Below are 20,551 nucleotides of genomic sequence, written 5' to 3'. Positions count from 1 at the left end.
AATGAAAAGAATGCAACACTAGGAAGCAGGAGACTCAAGTCAATGTCAGACTCTTTCTTCCAGTTCTGTTTTCTCAATGCTCTAGCTTTAGCAATTTTTAACTGCAATTTTTAATGTAACAAAGGGTATATGAGTGTTGTTAGTTGTATTAAAAGAAGCATTCTTAACTAGTTGCAGAAATAATGTGTGAAAAAGAAAGCTCTCGCTCATCCCATGTATGGATGCATCATCTTTCATTCAAAGAAAAATCCTACTGCAGTCAAGAAACACAGCTCTAGTATAAGAAAAGAAAGTAAATGGGGGCTGGATTAATTCACATTTCTTAAAACCCAGAATTAAAAAGAGAAGCAGTCTCATTTGAAGACAATAGAAAACACATGATTGGAAAGATCTGGAGTAGCAAATGCAGGTTTATAGTTTCCTATTGTTTCTACCAGTTATGCTGGGAAAACAGACTTTATTTTAAATAAACTACAAAAGTTACTGATTTTCTGATATTTTCAATCCAAATGTCTGTTATTTTTTATTTTTAGCTCCCAAAATATTTTTTTAAAGTTCATTGGGACCTGAAGGCTGTGAACAGGCTGGAGAGTAAAGGGCATTTTCCATTCTTGACATTATAGGGCTTTTGCCATAAAGAGTAATATCACATATTATTTTTATATACTTCAGCACTGGGTATGTTCCATAATGGATGACTTTCATATAAACAATCTGACTTAAGCAACAGATAAGATTTGGGTCTTAGTATCTCAAATCCGTACAGAAACCTCAAGCACTGCTTTCAACCCTTGTAAAGAAATCCCCCAAAGTCAGCCTGGGGCTGGATTACTTTATTCCTGCTTGTAATAGCAGAAGAGGGTGAAATTGGAAATTAATACTCCCAACATAGATTCAATGGCCACTGCACAAATTTTAGGAGCTCCCATACCTTGAGGACAGCAGCAAAAGCCACAGAAAGGTTTCAGTTACTAACAATATACAGCTTGATGGGGGTTTCTTCTTGTGTTTATATGGCTGAAGAACTTCGTAAGTTTTCCCAGTCAAATACAGTGATGAAAATATGCTACAAACTGAGGAAGTTGTATCGCTGAAGGGGAACATTACACGGCACAGTAAAAAAAAAAATAAAGCATGACCAGTATCTTTATCATTGAATACAAATAAATTAATGGAGCAGAAATTACTGATCTTTGCCTGTAGAAAGCCTAAATTCCACAGAAACGTTATATATCTTTGCCATGTGATTAAATGTAAAATCTATAAGGCAACAGAGAACACATCTTTCAGAGAAGATGACTCTACAGTAAAATACTGATCAACATCTATATTACCAGCCAAGCTAGCACTGACTCTATAAACTCCTACTTTCAGAGTTGTTTAATATTTTAGATGTAAGATTAAACTTTGCACTGAAACTGGAAAAAGTTACCTGAAAAATTTCAGCCATATTTTTCACTAAAGAAGTGCATCCAAAATACAGAAGATCGTTAGGAAACTAACACAACAGCAAGCTGGTAGCATTTACAAAACGCCTCTTAAGCACACGTAACACTTTTAGTAAGCTTCTTTTTTATTGTTGTTTTATGTATTCAGAGCTAAGCCAGAAAAAATAGATGTACTCTCTACTATAGGTGAGTATCCTGGTTACCTGCTAAATGAAGCCTCTGGGGGATAGCATGGAACCAAGGTGAGAAGACTAATTTTTGCTGCCCAACTTAGACAGTAAAAGAGTAAAGCATTGCTTTAAGTTGAGAACTGCAGCATTAACAATTCAGAAGTGCAACAACCCATAAATAGATACAACAGACTTCCCAGGTTTCTGTTAGGCAAGCTAGCAAGGGAAAAAAGAAGAGAAAAGCAGTTTGTTTGCAAACCAGATTTTGTGTCAAAATCCTTTCATTTTTATATGTTTCCATTAAGAGATAGCAGGGCAAAATCAAAGCTTTCATAAGACAGACAAAAAAGTCAGAATATCTCATACTAGCAGATTTGAAGATGAAACTTAGATTTCATGCTCATAGTATTTGTTTTTGCAAATGGTTCCAATTCAATGTTTACTTCCTATCACATTAAAGTATCTAGCATAATTAATACATACGCACTTTTCTAAGTTGTATGTTATATACTTTTGTATATTACATATCTTCCTTTCCTCTAGGGAGCTCAGCATTTCACCTTTTGAATCCGCTTGTTCCCAAAATTCCACTCCATACTATTTAGCTATTTTAAAGTAATATATTGTATACAATTAAAATATCCTCCAAAAAAAAGCCAACTGGCAACATTTATTGACTAACTGTATTGGGTTTGCACAGCAAGGTTTTGGTAGCCAGGGGGCCACAGGGGTGGCTTCTGTAAGAAGCTGCTAGAACCTTCCCCTATGTCTTACAGAGCCAGTGCCAGCCAGCTTCAAGTGAGACCTGCCGCTGGCCAAGGCTGAGCCCATCGTAAGCCCATCAGCAACAGTTGGAACACCTCTGGGATAACATATTTAAGAAGGCGGGGGACACACGACACCAACCTGTGCAACTACAGCCAGCAAGAGGAGTGAGAATGTGTGAGAGAAACAACTCTGCAGACACCAAGGTCAGTAAAGAAGGTGGGGGAGGAGGTGCTCCAGGCACCAGAGCAAAAATTCCCCTGCAACCTGTGGTGAAGACCATGGTGAGGCAGGTTGTCCCCTTGTAGCCCATGAAGGTTAACAATGGAGCAGATATCCCCCTGCAGCCTGTGGTGGACCCCACACTGGAGCAGGTGGATGCCCAAAGGAGACTGTGATCCCACAGGAAGCCTGTGCTGGTGCAGGCTCCTGGCAAGACCTGTGGCCCCTTCGAGAGAGGAGCCCACATTCGATCACGTTTGCTGGCAGGACTTGTGACCTTATGGACGATCCACGATGGATCACTCTGCTCCTGAAGGACTACATCCCATGGAAGGGATCCATGCCAGAGCAGTTAGAATCATAGAATGGCTTACGTTGGAAGGGACCTTAAAGATCACCTAGTTGCAACCCCCCTGCCATGGGCAGGGACACCTCCCACTAGACCAGGTTGCTCAAAGACCTATCCAACCTGGCCTTGCTACAGTCCTTGAAGAACTGTAGCCCATGGGAAGGACTCACATTGAAGAAGTTCATGGAGGACTGTCTCACATGGGAGAGACCCCACGCTGGAGCAGGGGAAAAGTGTGAGTAGTCCTTCTCCTAAGGAGGAAGGAGCTGCAGAAATGATGTGTGATGAACTGACCGCAACCACCATTCCCAGTCCCCCTGCACCACCTGGCGGGGAGGATGTAGAGAAAATGAGAGTAAAGTTAAGCCCAGGAAAGAGGGAGGGGTGGGGGAAGGTGTCTTTAAGATTTTGGTTTATTTCTCATTAATCTAGTCTGATTGGATTGGTAATTAATTAAACTAATTTCCCCAAGTCACACATGTTTTTCCCGTGATGGTAACTGCTGAGTGATCTCCCTGTACTTGTCTTGACCCAAGAGCCTCATGTTATATTTTCTCTCCTCTGTCCAGCTGAGGAGGGGAGCAATAAAGCGACTTTGGTGGGCACCTGGCGTCCAGCCAAGAACAACCCACCACACCAACATTGCCAGAATGGCTGAACTGGGCTATAAAAGCAAGAAAGATTAAAGACTGCTTTCTGAAGATGCGACTTTTAAGATAAGTCTACATGACTTAATCATTTTGGCTGACAAAGGTGATGGGAGAACTCTGATTTCTCCATTTATAAGTTCAATAGCTGAAATGTCTAAAAAGGTCATATGTAAAAGGCATAAAACATTAATCTCATCATTTTCTGTGCAGCTTGTTAAACTCCTAGGTGTAATAGCAGAGACAAAATGAGCAACTTTCCGACCTTTCTCTGATGAAAACCTATGCAGTTATTAAATAAAAACCCAAAACGTTACCAATTATTTTTCTAAAAAGCTCATCTTCCTCAGACTGGGAATTTGGTACTGCCCTGCAAAGTTAGTTTGTGAAAATACTTCATTTGAGTACCTTTACTAAAGTTGCACAGTTGTAAAAATCCACTAATTTATTACCTGTTTTCGCTAGGAGAGGAAGAAGAATTGAGGAGAAACAAGGAAAAGCAAGGGAGAGAGAACAACAGAGAGAAAGAGAGAAAATGAGCAAGCAAATATAAGAGCGCATATGGATGCACTCAAGGAAGACACACTAAAACCCTGAAAAAAAGAGTAACAATCACAATTTGTTGATCAATATGATCCAGTATCAGGCTTCAGGATATCTACTAAAATCAGGAGCAGTACAGGCAAGCAGCTGTGCTTCCCACAGCAGTACACGCCAGAGCCTTCCAAGCAAAAGTGAGATTTCCAGGTTTTGTGTTAAATAATTTAACACTTAAATGTTTATGACCTTTCCTGACTTGGAATTATAAATTTGGAATTAATATATTTCTTAATTGACTAATGTTCCAGAGATGTGACCTTTTTTAATTTCTTGACATGCTTTGAATGGTACAAAACAGATGCAGAAGGCTGGTTTGGTCAAGCAGATTTCAGTTCAAAATACAAAGCCACCTAGCTGGTTTATTATTTGTGTATATATTACACAGAAGAAAAAAAATACTCACACAAAGAAGTATTTCTTTGAAACTACTCAGCTTTCTGTCTTTCAAACATTAAATTTAGAACCGATTTTCTGCAGTTCAGAAATATAAATATTTCATTGACAGAAATCTGAAGAGAACTCTCACACAATTCTTATACTAACATTTAAAATTACAGAAATATGTTGTGCTAACAGGCAGTTGTTAGGAACAGCATGACTAAATCTATATTTTAAAACCATGTTAATTTCAGAAGTTCCTGTAAAGGTGCTTTCATGTGTGCAAGTCTGACAGACAAAAAATTCTGATGATCTACTCAACCAGATGGACCAATGATTTTGATCATACACCTTTTGAACAAAGCATCTTAAGATTTCCACACATTCACCCATTAAAATATATAAATGAATGATGGGCTGTTGGAGATTTCAAAATAAAATCAAAGACAAAACTATCAAGGTGGGTTAGAAAGTTATCTGTAATTGTGTGTGTGAAAATATTGATGGAACACAATGATTCTTCTCGGTGAAACTATAACCTTTTTCACCAGAGGAAGTGAATCTGCTCCAAATCTCCACCCAACTGCAAAACTCAAATATGAAGATAAGTTAAATATTACTGAAATTACTGAAGATCTGAAAATTGATATATGAAAAATATCACCTATAAACATTTTATTCCATAAATTCTACTACCATCTTTTGCAGGCATTAGAAGGAGATACAGCCCATTCAGAATATTGTCCTTTACGAGCAATCTTACTATTTTTGTGAGAACGATTCCCAAGGCAAAAGGACAGTTTTACACTTGATTTCTTGAGTATCAAGTTAATAGATCCTCCAGTTCTGCATCTTTTATTCACTGAAAATTCCATCAAGAGTTACTTGTAGTTTTATTTTAGAAGTCAGGGTTTGTAAATCTTTTTCATCATGTAAGTTCTACCTAGTGCAAAATACGCAGTCACGACTGCATCATTCTAATCAGACTGCAATCATTTGACCAATTCTATGCTGAATATTAAATGAATTAAGAAGCATGCATGGGTCATGTAGGGCATGGCTCACTTGTCTTCGAGTTATCAAATTTTTAATTTGTGATTTTAATTCGTTTACCCTTCGGGCTCATTATCTCACTAATGGTTGCCAAACCACCTTCTTCTTTGCCACCTGGACGATCCCATTTGGGGTTGTGATCCCTGTTTTGAGAACCACTGCCTTAATGTCTGCACATAATACTATTTTTAAAGGATCTTTGATGAGAAAGAAGCCATAAACGGTTACCAAGTCAGACAGAAAACAAATTTAGCACTCTAAGTATTTCTTGAGCCATCAAGCACACTGTGTCTGTCAAGCACACGGTAGATGGGACTCTTGTCTTCAAAAAGTCTTAAAGACTACAATAAATGTCCAGTATGTTTGCATAAGAAATCACCCACAGTTCAGTTTCCTTTTAGTTTCAAGCGGCTTTATAACAACTATTCTATTGTGTCATTTGTCTCTTTTTAGTGTATGGACTGTGATTTTTCTGGCCGTCAGTCAATAGTTCCTTTATCTTAATCAAATAGCAGTTTCAGAGGCAAAAGTATGTGGGGCCACCTTACCCCAGGCAAGCCTTAGCACATATTTGCTTTTCTGACCCAACATTCTGTCAGTGCCTCTCTGAAGTAGGATTATTTAAAATTAATATAGTTCTATAACCAAGATATTTTAGTATTACTTTCATATTTTAAAACCTTCTGCGGCTTCTTACGTCCATCCACACATGCTTTACTTTGGATGATAATTGTTCCTCTTTATTCTCTGTAAAAAGTAACAAAGTTATTACTGAAACTTCTAGACCAAGACTTTATTACTGAAACCTCTACAAGCTTCTGAATTTGCATTACAATATTAGGAAATGCTGCTTATATTTTCTTTTTATGTATGTTGACTATTTCATGTAATTCAGTCATAAGACATTATTATTATAAAAGGGAGAATAGCAGTAAATAAAGAAAATAAATAGTATTTTTTTGTAAAACATTCCTGTCATATTTAAGTGTAAAACCATTAACTACATAGGATACGTTTAAAGATAATAATGCATGTGTTTGTGAGATCAAGGCACAAGTTTCATAGTATTCCATTGCTCAGAAAACAGATCAACAAATAGCTACTGCAGGCAGCTCTCAAATCTTGTAGTTTGAATGACATAAACCAATGCTTTTAAGATTAATATATTTTCTAACCCTGCACGGATGAAATGTCTTGACATTACTTTTTGTATTCTTTGCTTTCTTAGCAATTCTTAACACCCCTTTTAAGTAAAACTTTGTTTATTTAAGAATACCTTGGCTTGGTTTTATAGCTTCTCCTCCTAACATTCAAAATTGGCTGTTCTACATTACACCTTACTAGACCAACTACTACTAAAAAACCTCTTATTCTGATCCATAATAATACCATACCAGTCACTGCTATTTTCAAGGTGAAGTACGCACTAAATCAAAACAGTTGGAATTTTATTAACATTGTCATCAACATATGCTGGTTATACCTTCCATATTTTTCATTCACCTTGCTTATCAGCTAGAAAAACCCTCAAAAGCTAACGCCACAAGTTCAGACTCTGGAATTTACTGAATACTCTTCCCCTCTGTTTCTTGACTATGTAAACCATTTCTAACATTGAGGAACTGTTTTAGAAAAGAACTGTCTTTAAAAATATTTTCATAAGTAAAATTTAAACCAACAGTATTTCCAGGATGCAAACAAGAGCTGTTATGAAGTGGATCCAATCTTTGTTTTATTATCAGTAATTTGGTATTCCATGCATGGTGCTCATGAAAGAAATAACTATTTGTGTACAAGCAGTGATCACGCACTGATTTTGAGCAAATGGAAGGTACAAAGCAGGTCATTTATAAAGCACATTAAAGCCTTTTCCTTTAATTTTTCTGATTAGCTACTTCAAATATTCATAGAAGTACTTGATATATTTTTCTAAGTGCCAAATAAACACTGCATTTAAGAAATTTAAATTAAGACTTATACTTTTTCTTAGGGCTTCACATCTCCTCTAATACTGTCAAACATGTACTCATAGGCTCCAAAAGCATTTCACTTCCACTTCCAAAACATAAAAAACCAATTATATCCCTCAAAAATATTTATTTCAACAAATTTACTTTTTTTAATGCAGAATCTTAAAGAGTGCCTCCATATTCCTTTATATCAACATATCATCACACCTACTTAATCACATAACCCTTCTAAACATAACATAATTTCACCTCAGTATTACCATGGTCATGTGTCTCAATAAATTCCTCATCCCTTGCATTTTATCCCTGTTTTTGAATTAGTAAATGTGTGTATATCAACTGTGCATGTCTGACAGTGATGATATAAACCTGTCAGCTAGTGGGAAGCTCTATGAAGTATTCTGTCATCACTCTTTTCCTGAAATAAACTACAGCTTTCAGGGACTTCTGGAAGGCTGACACCGACAAAAGTTATTGCAACAACAGGCTGAGTAACCTGCAATAGAGCAGCAGGTGCTTTTTGTGTTTCTACATCCTCTGGACCCCCCATCATGCCTGTATGAAATTCACCTTTCCATCCTCAAGCATGGAATTCCTCTATGGATTCACCTATTAAAGTAAAATAACCTTGGTGACTCTCAAACCATGCTTTGGAATTTGAAAAAACCAAAACTGTTCAAAAGATGTCTTTTCACTTAAACTGCTTTTGATCACAGTGCCCCCGTCTCACTCTCCCCCAGACCAGCAATAAAGTTTGGGTTCCGACATTTCTAGAGTCATATGTTAGGTTTTTCCATAGGCTTTCACCTAGAACAATTATGTTCTTTGTAGATCTGCAGCCAAAAGAACACTTGATACATACATCACATATATACACATTACCTGTATAACCTATTTGTTAGTCATCTATCAAAACACTGACAAGCAGGAACTCAGGACTATATCCCCATCTTTGTAAGCAGGACATGTTTTAAAGCCATTTTAATACAAGACAGCTAGAAATAGTTTGCTTACTTTGCAAAGTGTTTTACTCTATATAATACTTTTTCTATGCTAATAAATGACAATTCTTCCTCCAGTGATCTTACATAATCATTCTAGTTTTTATTTTCAAAAAAGGGAGGCAGCATTCTGCTGCAATTCTCTTACCACCAAGGATCAAGAATTTCCATTCAGATCTCATATTGCTGAGGGTCAATGGGGTTTGACAGTACCAGAAAGAAGATCAAAAGTAGCTGTATGCCCTTCTATGTTGTACGAACAAGAGACAAACTAGTGTCATATAATAGCATTATTCATATTCTGTTGGGATCAGAAGTCTGTAAAAGCATAAACTGATAGGTGTTGATACTTATAGCTCTTAATACAGCCATATAATTTGGAGGGAAAATCAAGTTATTGGCACCAGAAAAGGATGTATCACTATAGCCATGATCAATCAGTTATATATAAACCGAAACACCTAACTAAAAAAAACACATAAAATCAGTTGAGATTACATTTATTCCTTTTTATTAAAATTTCCATTGAATATCTAGCTGATTTCTTCCTTCACTGTTGACTAAATTAAGAAGCTGCGAAGACTATATCTGCACTGAAGGCAAGGAAGCCCACTTTTCTGTTGGCAGAACATGTTTCCAAGGTAAACCAGTTTATTTTAAATAGCTTTTGTGAGTACAAAGGATGCTGAAGTCTCCCTTTCTGCCCCGAGCTGAGGCAATTTACTGCTATTGCAGACATGGACACCATTTGTTTCCACACCTGTATGCTATGCCCTTTCTGCCATACCAAACACTGTCTTGACAAGGAATGTAAAATTCTGCAGAACCACTGATCAAATGTACTTTTACTATTTTTTACTTTTTTAATGCCGCAAAAGCAAGTTTCAAAGCAGAAAAGCAAAAAGAAAAAGGGCCCTGACATTTCACGTGCTTCTAAAAAATGTTTACATTTACTCTAATCAAAATGCTTACACCTTTGCCTATAACTACAGGCTCTTCTGAATTTTGGACAAGAACAGGCAAGAATCTTCCAAAATCATCTTTCTCATGTAATATTTTTTCCCTTTGATTTTGTTTTAAAGGAAGATTCTATCATTAATCATATAAATCACAAAAGAAGATAATTTGAATGTAGTAAAAGAAATATGTACCTTATATTGGATAAGCAGACCATAAACCAAAATATTTTTCTTTTTCACTTCCCTTGCAAATTTCTTGATCCTAGTTAGTTCTTCCATCCCAATGCTGAAAGAAATATTTTCTGAAATATCCAAGTGCACCTGCCAAGGAACAAGTAAGAAAAAAAAAAAGACAAAAATTAACTTTTTCCATAGTGTGTTATTTTAGACTGCCAGTTTTTAGTGTCTCATTTACTGGCTAACAAAGGTTTTTCTTAGTTACCTTCTATTACTATTAAATTCCACTACTTACATATTTACTGACATGAAAATTATTTCTTTTCAAAGCACAGTGAAACCAATATGCCAAAACACATCAGAACACAATGTTCTAACTGCATATCAAAAATATTTCATTAAATCAGAAAATAAACAAAATTCTTTTGTAAGCTCGATCTCTCACAGATATTTTTTTATTATTATTATTATTATCAGGATAGTAAAGAAATACATAGAACCTATGCATTTAAATGTCATCATATTGCTTAAAATTCTGACTCATGTTTGCCTGAGAAATATTAATGTGCCCTTTACATCAAAAGAAAGTGTCTTATAGGACTTTTCAGTGACAACGCATTCAGGTTTTATGTTAAATGAAGTATCTAGCAAAGAATAAAGCTGCAGAGAATCCCCATCATAAGCCTTAGTGAAGAGGACACCCAACACTGAATTTAATTAAAGACTGCTAAAGGAAGATTCTGTCCCCCAGCTATACCATCTCTAATAAGTTTCAGGGGTTGGAAGTTTAAAGGACTTAAGTAGTTCCCAGTAATTAATATGAGACAATGATTTGTTTAGCTAATTCTTTAGTCATTTAAAGCATACTTTCCAGTCCCCCTATATTTTCCTTCTTATATTTCTAAAAGATAGTGTGGTTACTCCATAAAATTTGGATGTGTAGCATAAAATGCCTTTTCATAGTTAGGGTACTTCATTCTTATATACTTTATATATAGATACTTTTACCAAATATATGCGTATCTGTGTTTTGAATGTTAGCAACTGTTTCCACCTAGTTATAAGACTTTTCTCCCACTGTCTAGTTTTGGGAAATTTCAAGTAGTTGTCAGGAACAACTGATGGGTCTGCAGTACAGTAAAGGGACTAAAAGTATCCTTTTCTCCTGGGGCTATTTTAAAAGATGTCCACCTAAATAATTTGTGCATGCTGCGGGCTGCTCAAGCAAGTACACTTTCTTTAAAAATGGTGCTGGATTCTACAATGACTTCAAGATCTAGTATCCTAGGGGCAGAACCTGACTTTCATGGTGAGCCTGTGTAAGCATTATTTGCATTCATACCTACTTCTCAGGAAATATTAAGCCCAGAATAGTTATAGCTGCAATTATTAAAACAAAGCTCTCACAATCCATGTGTCACACTAAAAAAGTACTTAAATTCCAAGTCCAGAGTTGAGATCAACTACGAATTGGGCACAAAATAAGCACGCTTTTAACACTCTAGTATTACCTAGTTGATTAACATGTCTAACTTTGTCTGCACACCCGCAAACTTTAAGAGACAGAAATGCTCTTTATATTCTTGATAAAGGGCTAATGAAAACATTCGCGGTCCAGAAAAGAACATTCTGCACATCCAGTAGCCTTGTAAATGGGCAACAGAATCAAAGGCGTATCACTACTCTGATTATCAAAGGCAGAAATAATTTATCTTTGAAAATTCAGGAAAATTAAAGCTCTACTCTGAACTTACTCAGAAATTGGGTCAAGAAAAAAAGATGGTCTGGAAATAAAGTGCTAAATATTGATGTTCATAGAATCACAGTAGCTCACCCCAAGACAACAGTATAAAATAGGTAAGGATAGAACTTGTTTCATTTGTAAAAGTAATCGATCTTCATCATATCTTATTTATTTGTTAGATCAGTAATAAAATTTCATTAAATTTCAGATTAAGCCTAAAATTGAGAAGTAAATGCCCAGAATTACCTCCAGATCACTAGACTGTGCACTTCAGAAACAATTCAGGCCTCAGGTAAAATAAATATGTATTCCTTTTTCAAGAGCTTCATATATGGCATTATATTTTAAAATCACAACATATTATCTTGCATTATTGCTGGAGAGTACAATAAATATATTCCAGAGGCACAATCCTTGGTGACATATGGCATTAATGACACTCATTTCACCCAATACTTCTCTTCCCTACCTATTACGCCAGAAAACATAATGACAGAATTAATTGGATCCGGTTACACTGCACAGAGACTTTTAAGTCTACTCATATTTTCTCCTTCTTAACAGTCTGAATAAAATAAAAGTCACATACACCTTCAGCTGTCATCCACACGAACTGTTAAATTATTCTGGCAGCAATATTCAAATAATGAGAATTTCAGTCAAAAATACACTTTAAAAATTCTACCAGAATAGATTTTTCAGTCTTACAATATCTCAGTAAGTACAGTATGTATTAAAGTTATACTGCAAAGTACTTCAAAGTTAATTTTTAATACTTGGACCAAAAAAGCAACACTAATTTTAAAACTTTCAATAAAACACACTGCACAGAAAAAAATTAAAGCCACTTAATTCTGTTTCAACTGAGCATTCAAGCAGAGTACCTCATTTGCAGCATCCACAGCAGAGATGAAGCACAACAGCAAAGCAGGAGTTAACAGTTCAATAAGACTAGCCACGAGCCTTTTACAGAAATATAAACCTCATAAATTGTCATTTGCTAGTGTTGGCTTATTTCCTGACAGCATGCAGTACATTTGCTGAACTGCAAATTATGCTCTTTACAGTCCAATTTACAGTTAAATTTTACAATTGTATTCAGAGCTAGCAGCATCTCTTGAAATAGTTTAAAACTAGTCCAACATTTAAAAAATATTTCATTAGATGCTTTCTACAGTAACTTCAAGGAGTTACCTACCAAAATAAGGACAACTGGATATAAAAGAGGAATATTTGATTTTTCCAACTTATCCACTAGTTGCTGGGTCTCTTGAATGGCACACTTTTTGTCCTAAATGAAAAGAGATGTTTAGAATTACTGAAAACATCAAACACTGATTTCATAAAAATGGAATTTAAAGATCTGTTATTTACCAAAAAAAAAAGATACAACACTTTTTTTGTTTTGGGATTTTTTACTTGGTTGGTTGGTTTTAATATATTCGTAATAGTTTTGTCTGGTAAAGTTATAGTTGTTTAAAAATAATTGAGATTAATGATATTACCCTTAAGAAAAATATATATATATGTGTGTGTGTGCGTTTGTGTGTAAATAACAAGCTTAAGGGTCTTGATTGGTCTCAGATATGGTTCATCTAAAAACTTCCTGTTCCCATACAGGGACCCAAATACAGATTGCATGGCATGCATGTGTCCAAAATGGGAAAAGCTCATTTAGACCACGGTAGCAACGCACAGTTAGATGACCATACATATGACATATCTCTTCTTGAGACAATTCACCTCAATACAATATCTACGACAGGAAATTTTAAACTACTTTCAGTTGCATCCCTCTTGTTCAAGAACTCATGGCAGGTTTAACAACATACTGATGGAAGTGCAGAACCAGGAGATAAAGAACAGACCAGTATCTCAAAGGTCTAGTTTGGTGCACATCAGAAACACCAAACATTGGAAGGGATACACCAAGAGAATAGAAATAACAAACAACTTATTATTCAAATATGTAATTATTATTCACCATTACCAGTAAGTTGAAGTGCAAAACTAAAAGCATGTGTTGTTACTACTTACATTTACGCAAATAAAATTGTAGCACTGTCCTGAAAGGATGTTTTGTAGATGGCTATCGGTTTTGCTTAGATATACTGATATAGCTTCAACCTGATTAAAAAAAAATAAATTACTGTATCACAAATTTGACTTTAAGCTTAACTCTCTGCTAAAGCTTACACCATTATCGCACAGTTTGTGTATTCAAATGATTTAAAGGTGGCAATTATTATTTCCACCATAAGAATGAAAAATTGCTCCGACTTTCAGGTGACTCAGGTGCAACATGGAGTCCAACACCCTGCAGAGTTTTCTGCAAGTTTTTGCTGAAGCATACTGCTGGGGGGACCCACTCCAGAAACAGCCCTGGAACTATCAGACACCAGCCCTGCTGCCTGGGTTAGGATGTTCAACTGTTCCCAGAGATGAAACACTGTTCATAGGATCAAGAGGATCTAATGATTTTAGACCTCTAATTCTCAGAAAATCTCTATAATGTTCAAATACATACATATATTCTCTTCATGCAACTAACAAAATAAATGAAATACATATGAACAGGTGTTCTAAGATTCTGCATATGACAAGAGTCATTTAGAATTTCTTCTGAAAAGTGTTTCCTCAATGAATACTTTAAAATAGATCCTAGACATTTATTTTGCAACCTTTAACTGTAACACCAGCTAAGTAATGATCTTAACCTAATTAGAATTAAAAGTAGATTCTACTACATTATCCTCTTCAAGACTGTCTTAAGTAAAACAGCAAACCAGGTAGTGGAAGGGGAATGTGTTCACTAAGAGAAGATAACACTTTGAAGCCAATTAAAAAGATTGAAAATAAGGCAAAAAAAATATTCATGTTGCTGCTATTAAACTGTTCCACTGCTCAAATGAGGTTCATTTCTGCCCAGAAGACATGTTATATATAGCAGCAAACAACAAAAGCAATACACCGTTGTGTTCCCTCGAAATGTCACTTAATCCACAATCCAACAGAAGTACCAAAACCAACATTTAAAAAGGCTTTGCGCTGTTATCTAAAGCTGTATTTGTTTATTTCTGTAATGCTTGGGGAGCTAACTTGTTTGCAAAGGAAGGTGGTTTGAAACCTGAAAGTTGATATTTATGCATTAAAGATTTTAGAAAAACTCTGGGCTGAAAATCTGATAACACAGTCCCAAATAGTTGACACTTAACATTTTAAAGAGATTAAAAAAAAAAAATATCACAGAAGGCAAGAATTACTTAAAATACTTTAAAAATGCAGTAGTGCAGGGCTCTTCTGGCTTGAACTTCTGCAGAAGTAAAGTCAGAAATCCCCAGTTCCTTCATAACCTTGCACATACTTAGATGAACAGGAGCATATTGCATGCCAGTCTTTTCAGAAGGTAAATGGAACATGACTCAAGGGAGAAGGCCTAGTTTTTCTTTTTCCTTAAGATATTACAACAGATGATGCTTAAGTATTCCTAAACATTTAAAAATTAATTTAATGTATCGGAATTTTGATTTAACTTGAACACTGTGATAAAGAGCTATACTTCGCGTTTGTTTTACAGCTATATTATCCAGCAAAAATTAAATCAGATTCTCTTTTGGAAAAGTAAGCTAGGCTGCTAAACTAGAAGTGCCAATACATCATCAATTAACTAAAATTAATTCTTATTCTATTTGACATGTCTGTAACCTATGCAAAAGTATTTTTTATTAAAATTAATATTAATCAAAGTTATCAGCTTCTTGAGAGAGCAAAAATTACCTGAAAATGCCACCTCAGTAAAAAGTGTCTGTCACATAATGTTTCAATGTTTCAATAGAAAATAGCATACAGATTTGCTTAATCATTTCTGGTCATTGTAGCAATTGATATTTAGCTAGTGTAAAGAAGCAAAGATGGTAAGTTTTTCTGAACACGAGGACAGGAATAAAAAATATGTTTTCTTTAATGTTTTTCTACTTATCAGATGCCCTGTGCTGAATTTTCAACTTTATTCAACATCCACTTTCATAAAATCAGACAATAATAGCAGGACATTGGGAATCTGTAAGAGTTAGTTAAATTGTATCAGAATCTAAAATCACAATTTGTACTAATCTGGCAGATGATTAAGAAATCAGTGAATTTCTACTAGTGAAAATCTAGCTCATTTCCTAATTTAAAACAACCAAGTATTTTTATATACTGCTTGTGGATATTTATCCAGTCACAAAAATAACACTCAACTTTAGCCAGTTGATGACATTTCACATGACAGGAGCACCTTGTCACTGAATAAGCAGGAGTACATAATTTCCAGTCACAAAGGAAAACACCTTCAGTCCCCATTTGGGTTTTCTCGCTTCAAAAGAGAAGGCTAAAAAACAAACGTAAGGAGAAACTCAACTTACGTCTTTCACAGTAAGATATCTTCTGCAAAACATTCACTTATTAGTTATACAGTTTAGAGTAACAGTGATTAAAATACTTACTCTGAAAGCACTTTGCAAGCAATAACTGTTGCTTTAATTTTTTTCTTTTAGAAAAGCTTTTATTTTAATTTTCTGTATATCAGTTTAATTTTTAGGTCTTTTTTCCCCTGTTATTAGCATTATCGTGTTATCGGAGTCTCTCTCGGAAAGCCCTCTAAGAAAATTTCTCTTGAATTCTTCTTTAAGGATTCTTTAAGGACACACCAAGAAGTTAACAAATATCTTAAAAATAAATACGGCTGCTACTAAGAACTGAATTGTCCAAACTATCTAAAATGCTAAAATATTGACCATAGTTAGTTTAAATTTCAGATAATATGTACTCTACTGAATTATCCCCAATTAGTGTCTTATTTAGATCGATTACCCTCCAATTAGCCCTTTGAAAAGACCCAGCTTTCAGTGTGATACGTTTAATGTGCTTAAAATAATTATCACGTTGTACAGAGTCAAATCTCTCTCACAAAAGTTTACTGTGCTCATGTTGAGAAATCATACGCCAGGTATAGGCTTTCTAAGGTGCTTCAAATTTAGAAGTTCTGTATCTTGGTAACCTTAAAAATTAACTCTTAGAGATTTTACTGTTTAAAAAACAAGACAATACATAAATATTACTTTTTATAAATTTTCAATCTAAGGGTTCATAAAATGAATGACTAAGGATGTTTTGAGGAACAATACAAGACAGGGTCCCTGATGGAGTTCTTTGGCAGGTGTTGCTTTGCAGGAACATTTTGAGTGTTGAAAAGAAATTTAACAATCAACCTCATTATGATGAAAGACAACATGGATCAAAAAAGAGAAGAACGGTGGAAGAAATCATCCACTAAGTAAACTGATTTACTAGAGCCATCAAAAAAATTTCGTCCCATATCAGTAGAAACCCATTCATTTTATGCCCTCATTACCTTGTTTGTGGTCATTTTACATGTGTTTTATTAAAATGCACCACAGGTTCAGGTGCCTGACCAACCCAACAGTTAAGTAGTTTTGCAGTGAAACTTTGGAACTATGTTGGAAATTTCAAATAGTTTTGGTGCCAGCCTGATTTGAGGTTGCTAAGTTTGGGGTCAGTGTTGGCTGACTGAACATAATACATTCTCTGACATTTCTAGATAAAAAATGGCAATACAGTTAGCTACAGAAAAACATTCTACTATTAACTAAGTACACAACGTAGAAGATCAATAGACATGAATAAAACCATTACAGAAGTAACAGGAAACCTGTATTTTTGAACAGCTATTCCCTGTCTATTTCTCTGGGTAATAGAAAGATGTGATATCATCACATAAGATATAATTAAGAATCACCCCAAGATCAGTCATGGTTTAAGCAATTACCAAATGTTAATCACCTTAGGGAAAATGAAAATATGAGATAGTTCTATTAGTAGGAATAATGAAAAAGGAAAAGATAGTTAAATGTCAGTAGAAAACTCCATCAATATGCTACAGCAAAGGCTTCAATGAGCACTCACTATGAGGGAAAAGTACCCCTACCTCTCTGCAAAAAGGCTGATTAATTTGACTTTGCATTCACAGCTCTGCAGGAACACAACTTACTCTTTAACTGGTTCAGACTTTAATGCAGACTTCAAAGTAATGAAAGCATTTCCTCTGTAACATTTGTAACAATTTAGGTTTACCTAATTTATAAAATCTAAAGAAATGGCCTCTCTGTTGTCTGGATCCACTTTCTTCTCTAATCTAATATATACATTTTAAGAGGATCTGTGAGATCTCCCTCTACGGCATAATTGGGCAGAAGATGCGTCTCTCTTAGTAACTTCCACACCTGGTGTTAATCCTTTGTAATAAATACAGGAGGTCTCCGTTTCTGCATTCACATTATTTAGACCATTTTTTAAGAGTTGTGACAACCAGAAACATTACATTAATCATACAGTTTACAGCCATAGAGTTGTACTTACTTTTATTTGGCTTTTCAGAGACTCGTGAAGGAGAAAACCTACTTGTGCAACTGCATCCCTCACATTGGTAATAACACAAACTTGTTGTGATAGGTTGTCTGTGATCAAGAAAAAAGCCTTAGTATTTCATGCAAAGATAAATCAATCAAAATTACTAATCTACTAAACATTACCTTCAATTCATAATAATGCTGTCTCTTGACAGAACCTTTTCAACAGCTGTAAATTCAATTTTAATATGACTTATTTCAAGGCACAGTTACTGTAACTACATAATTTATATAAAATACATCTCAAATATAAAATTCATATTATTTTTTATATGATTTTGCACAACATGAAAACATCACATAAGGCCTGTACCCAAAGTCCATTTAAATATGGGACTTCTATGAAAAGGTATTTATTCAGGTCCACATTATTGACACTAGATGACAACCAAGAAAATAACTTTTTGAAATCTTATCTCTTCAACAGATCACTAAATGCCATGTCAGCAATATTGAGAAAAGCAAAAAAAAAAAAAACTCAGGAGACATCGGGTAGCATAAATCCTCTTCCCAACAATATATACTACAAGATATAAAAAAAAAAAAGTATTGAAGATACTGTTCAGGGAGACAGCAGATAAAGCTGTTCCCTCAATATAAAAAAAAAATTGCAGTCAGTGACAAAGATCTTGGCATAGGGAAAATCTTAGACCTTTTACTGGTGAGGGAAAGAAAAACATATGATCTTGTTGATACCAAGAACAATAGTTGCAAGTTATTGCCTGATCTGCTCCATAAAACAAGCATTTCAGAAAATTAGTATTCTCTCTTGCTATTGACTACAGTTTCAAGATTCAGTGAGCATTTTCTTTTCTTTAAGCAAACAAATAAAAATAATCTAAGTCTGGAACTCTCACTTCTAATTCAGGATTTTATCCTTTAGATGTTGAATTCATCTGCAGACAAAACCATACGATTTCCAATATCTTTGGGGTAGCCATTCCATAAGCAGCTAGAAAATTCATAAATATAAAGTCTAATTATATTTAAAGCAGACTTCAACGCGACTTCAGGGACAGAAATATACCAAACACCGCCACAAAATAGATTAGTAGTGAAAGACATAAAAGAAATCATAAAAATATGGCCTAACTGCTCTTCAAACAAGTTTGCATACAAAGATACATATTTGTTGCATGTGGAAAGTTTTTTTATAATTACATACCACACAATAAGTTAAATCAGATGCATTACTTGAGTAAACATCTCACTTTCTATTGTAAACTCAAGGACTGCTTTACAAAAATAGACATACAGATCTGAAACTTGATTTTAAAGCTGCTGTAGAGTTAACATTATTGGAAAGTGACTTGTGATTTTTAAACACAATTTTTTGTGAGCAGGAAAAGTGAATTAACCACTGAGGATCCCAAAAGATAATTAAAATGATATTATGAATCATGGGCAATTATTATGCACGAGATTTTAAAGTGACAATGAAAACAGTGGTAGCAACTGGCTTTGTATTAAGTTTGCAAGAATGGGAAGGGGGGAAGAAAGAGAGAGAACAATAAACATCTGCTTATAAACCATCACAACCAGATGAAAGTGAGAATTAAAAAAATGCACGGCCATTTCTCACAGGACTGGAAATCACCGGATACCACAACTGTGGGAGAAATTATCTTCCCATAGATTCACTGGGCAAAAAAATATACTGAACATGCATCAAAGTTGGCTTCTACTTAATACAGAATAACTTTGCAGTCTCAATAATGGGTCAATGGGAAACATATTGAATTCATTTCTTATCAGCAGAGAGAAACCGGTGGTAGATTGAAATCAGAGAGCAAGAGCCACTTGAATTTAGTACACGGAATGCAGATACAAGATAGATGTACATAATAAACCAGACTGGCATATCAGATTTCAAGAACTCAAGATTCTATGGAACTAAGTAATTTAATGAAGAAGGTCAGATTGGAGCTATTACAAAAATCCACATGTGGAAGAAGGCTGTGGAATCCGAAAAGGCACCATAACTTACCCTCAGACAGTTCTTTTTAAAAAGAAGTCAGTTATCAACAGCAAGTGTCAAAATTAACCTCACAAGAGGCTGCTCAAAGACTGCAACTACAAAAGCCCATCTCGCTCCTCTCCCCAGCCCCCTTGAACCTCTAACTTCCTGTGATGTAAATGAGAAAGGAGAGAAGACCACAAAAAAGGCGACTAAGATTTGCAGGTTGAATTTACTAAAGAAGAAAACAAAGTTGAACAAAGTGTGAAAAAATGTATTTTTAATCTGGAGGTGGAATGCAATGTTAGAGGGGATAAAGTATGAAACAAGGAAACTAATGATAATACACACATTGAAAAGATGCTGCATGCTTTTAAATGATCAAGAAAAATGTATAAAGGAAGCCTGGGAAACCGTTTTTTATAAAATCATCTGAGCAAAGCAACAGTGAGGTTTAAAATTCAATTTCAATTTAAATACCAACGTTTCCAAGTGGTCAAAAAAATCTTTATGTTTATTTAGACTGTTGGATAATTCAGGCTGGAAGGGACCTCCGGAGGTCTCTAGTCCAAACTCCTGCTCAAAGCAGGATCACCCATGAGGTCAGGCCTGGTCTTTCATCCTTTTGCCCGCCCCCCCCC

The 20,551-nt window shown here is 35.1% G+C and overlaps 1 protein-coding gene across 1 annotated transcript in view; it reads right to left on the bottom strand.

Annotated features, from left to right (window-relative positions):
• ISPD (isoprenoid synthase domain containing) overlaps nucleotides 1–20,551 on the bottom strand; it is a 112,496-nt gene that overhangs the window by 39,050 nt on the left and 52,895 nt on the right. Inside the window, exons 5-8 of the mRNA XM_009887758.1 lie at nucleotides 17,904–18,001; nucleotides 13,521–13,610; nucleotides 12,682–12,774; nucleotides 9,755–9,883 (exon numbers count right to left, since the gene is read on the bottom strand). Of these exons, the coding sequence (XP_009886060.1) occupies nucleotides 9,755–9,883; nucleotides 12,682–12,774; nucleotides 13,521–13,610; nucleotides 17,904–18,001 (410 nt within the window). The remainder of the gene's footprint in view (nucleotides 1–9,754; nucleotides 9,884–12,681; nucleotides 12,775–13,520; nucleotides 13,611–17,903; nucleotides 18,002–20,551) is intronic.

Source organism: Charadrius vociferus, unplaced genomic scaffold (genome assembly GCF_000708025.1).
Source record: "Charadrius vociferus isolate BGI_N301 unplaced genomic scaffold, ASM70802v2 scaffold551, whole genome shotgun sequence".
NCBI lineage: Eukaryota > Metazoa > Chordata > Aves > Charadriiformes > Charadriidae > Charadrius > Charadrius vociferus.
The sequence above is the reverse complement of the archived record's forward strand: the minus strand, read 5'-3'. Positions and strand labels throughout refer to the sequence as shown.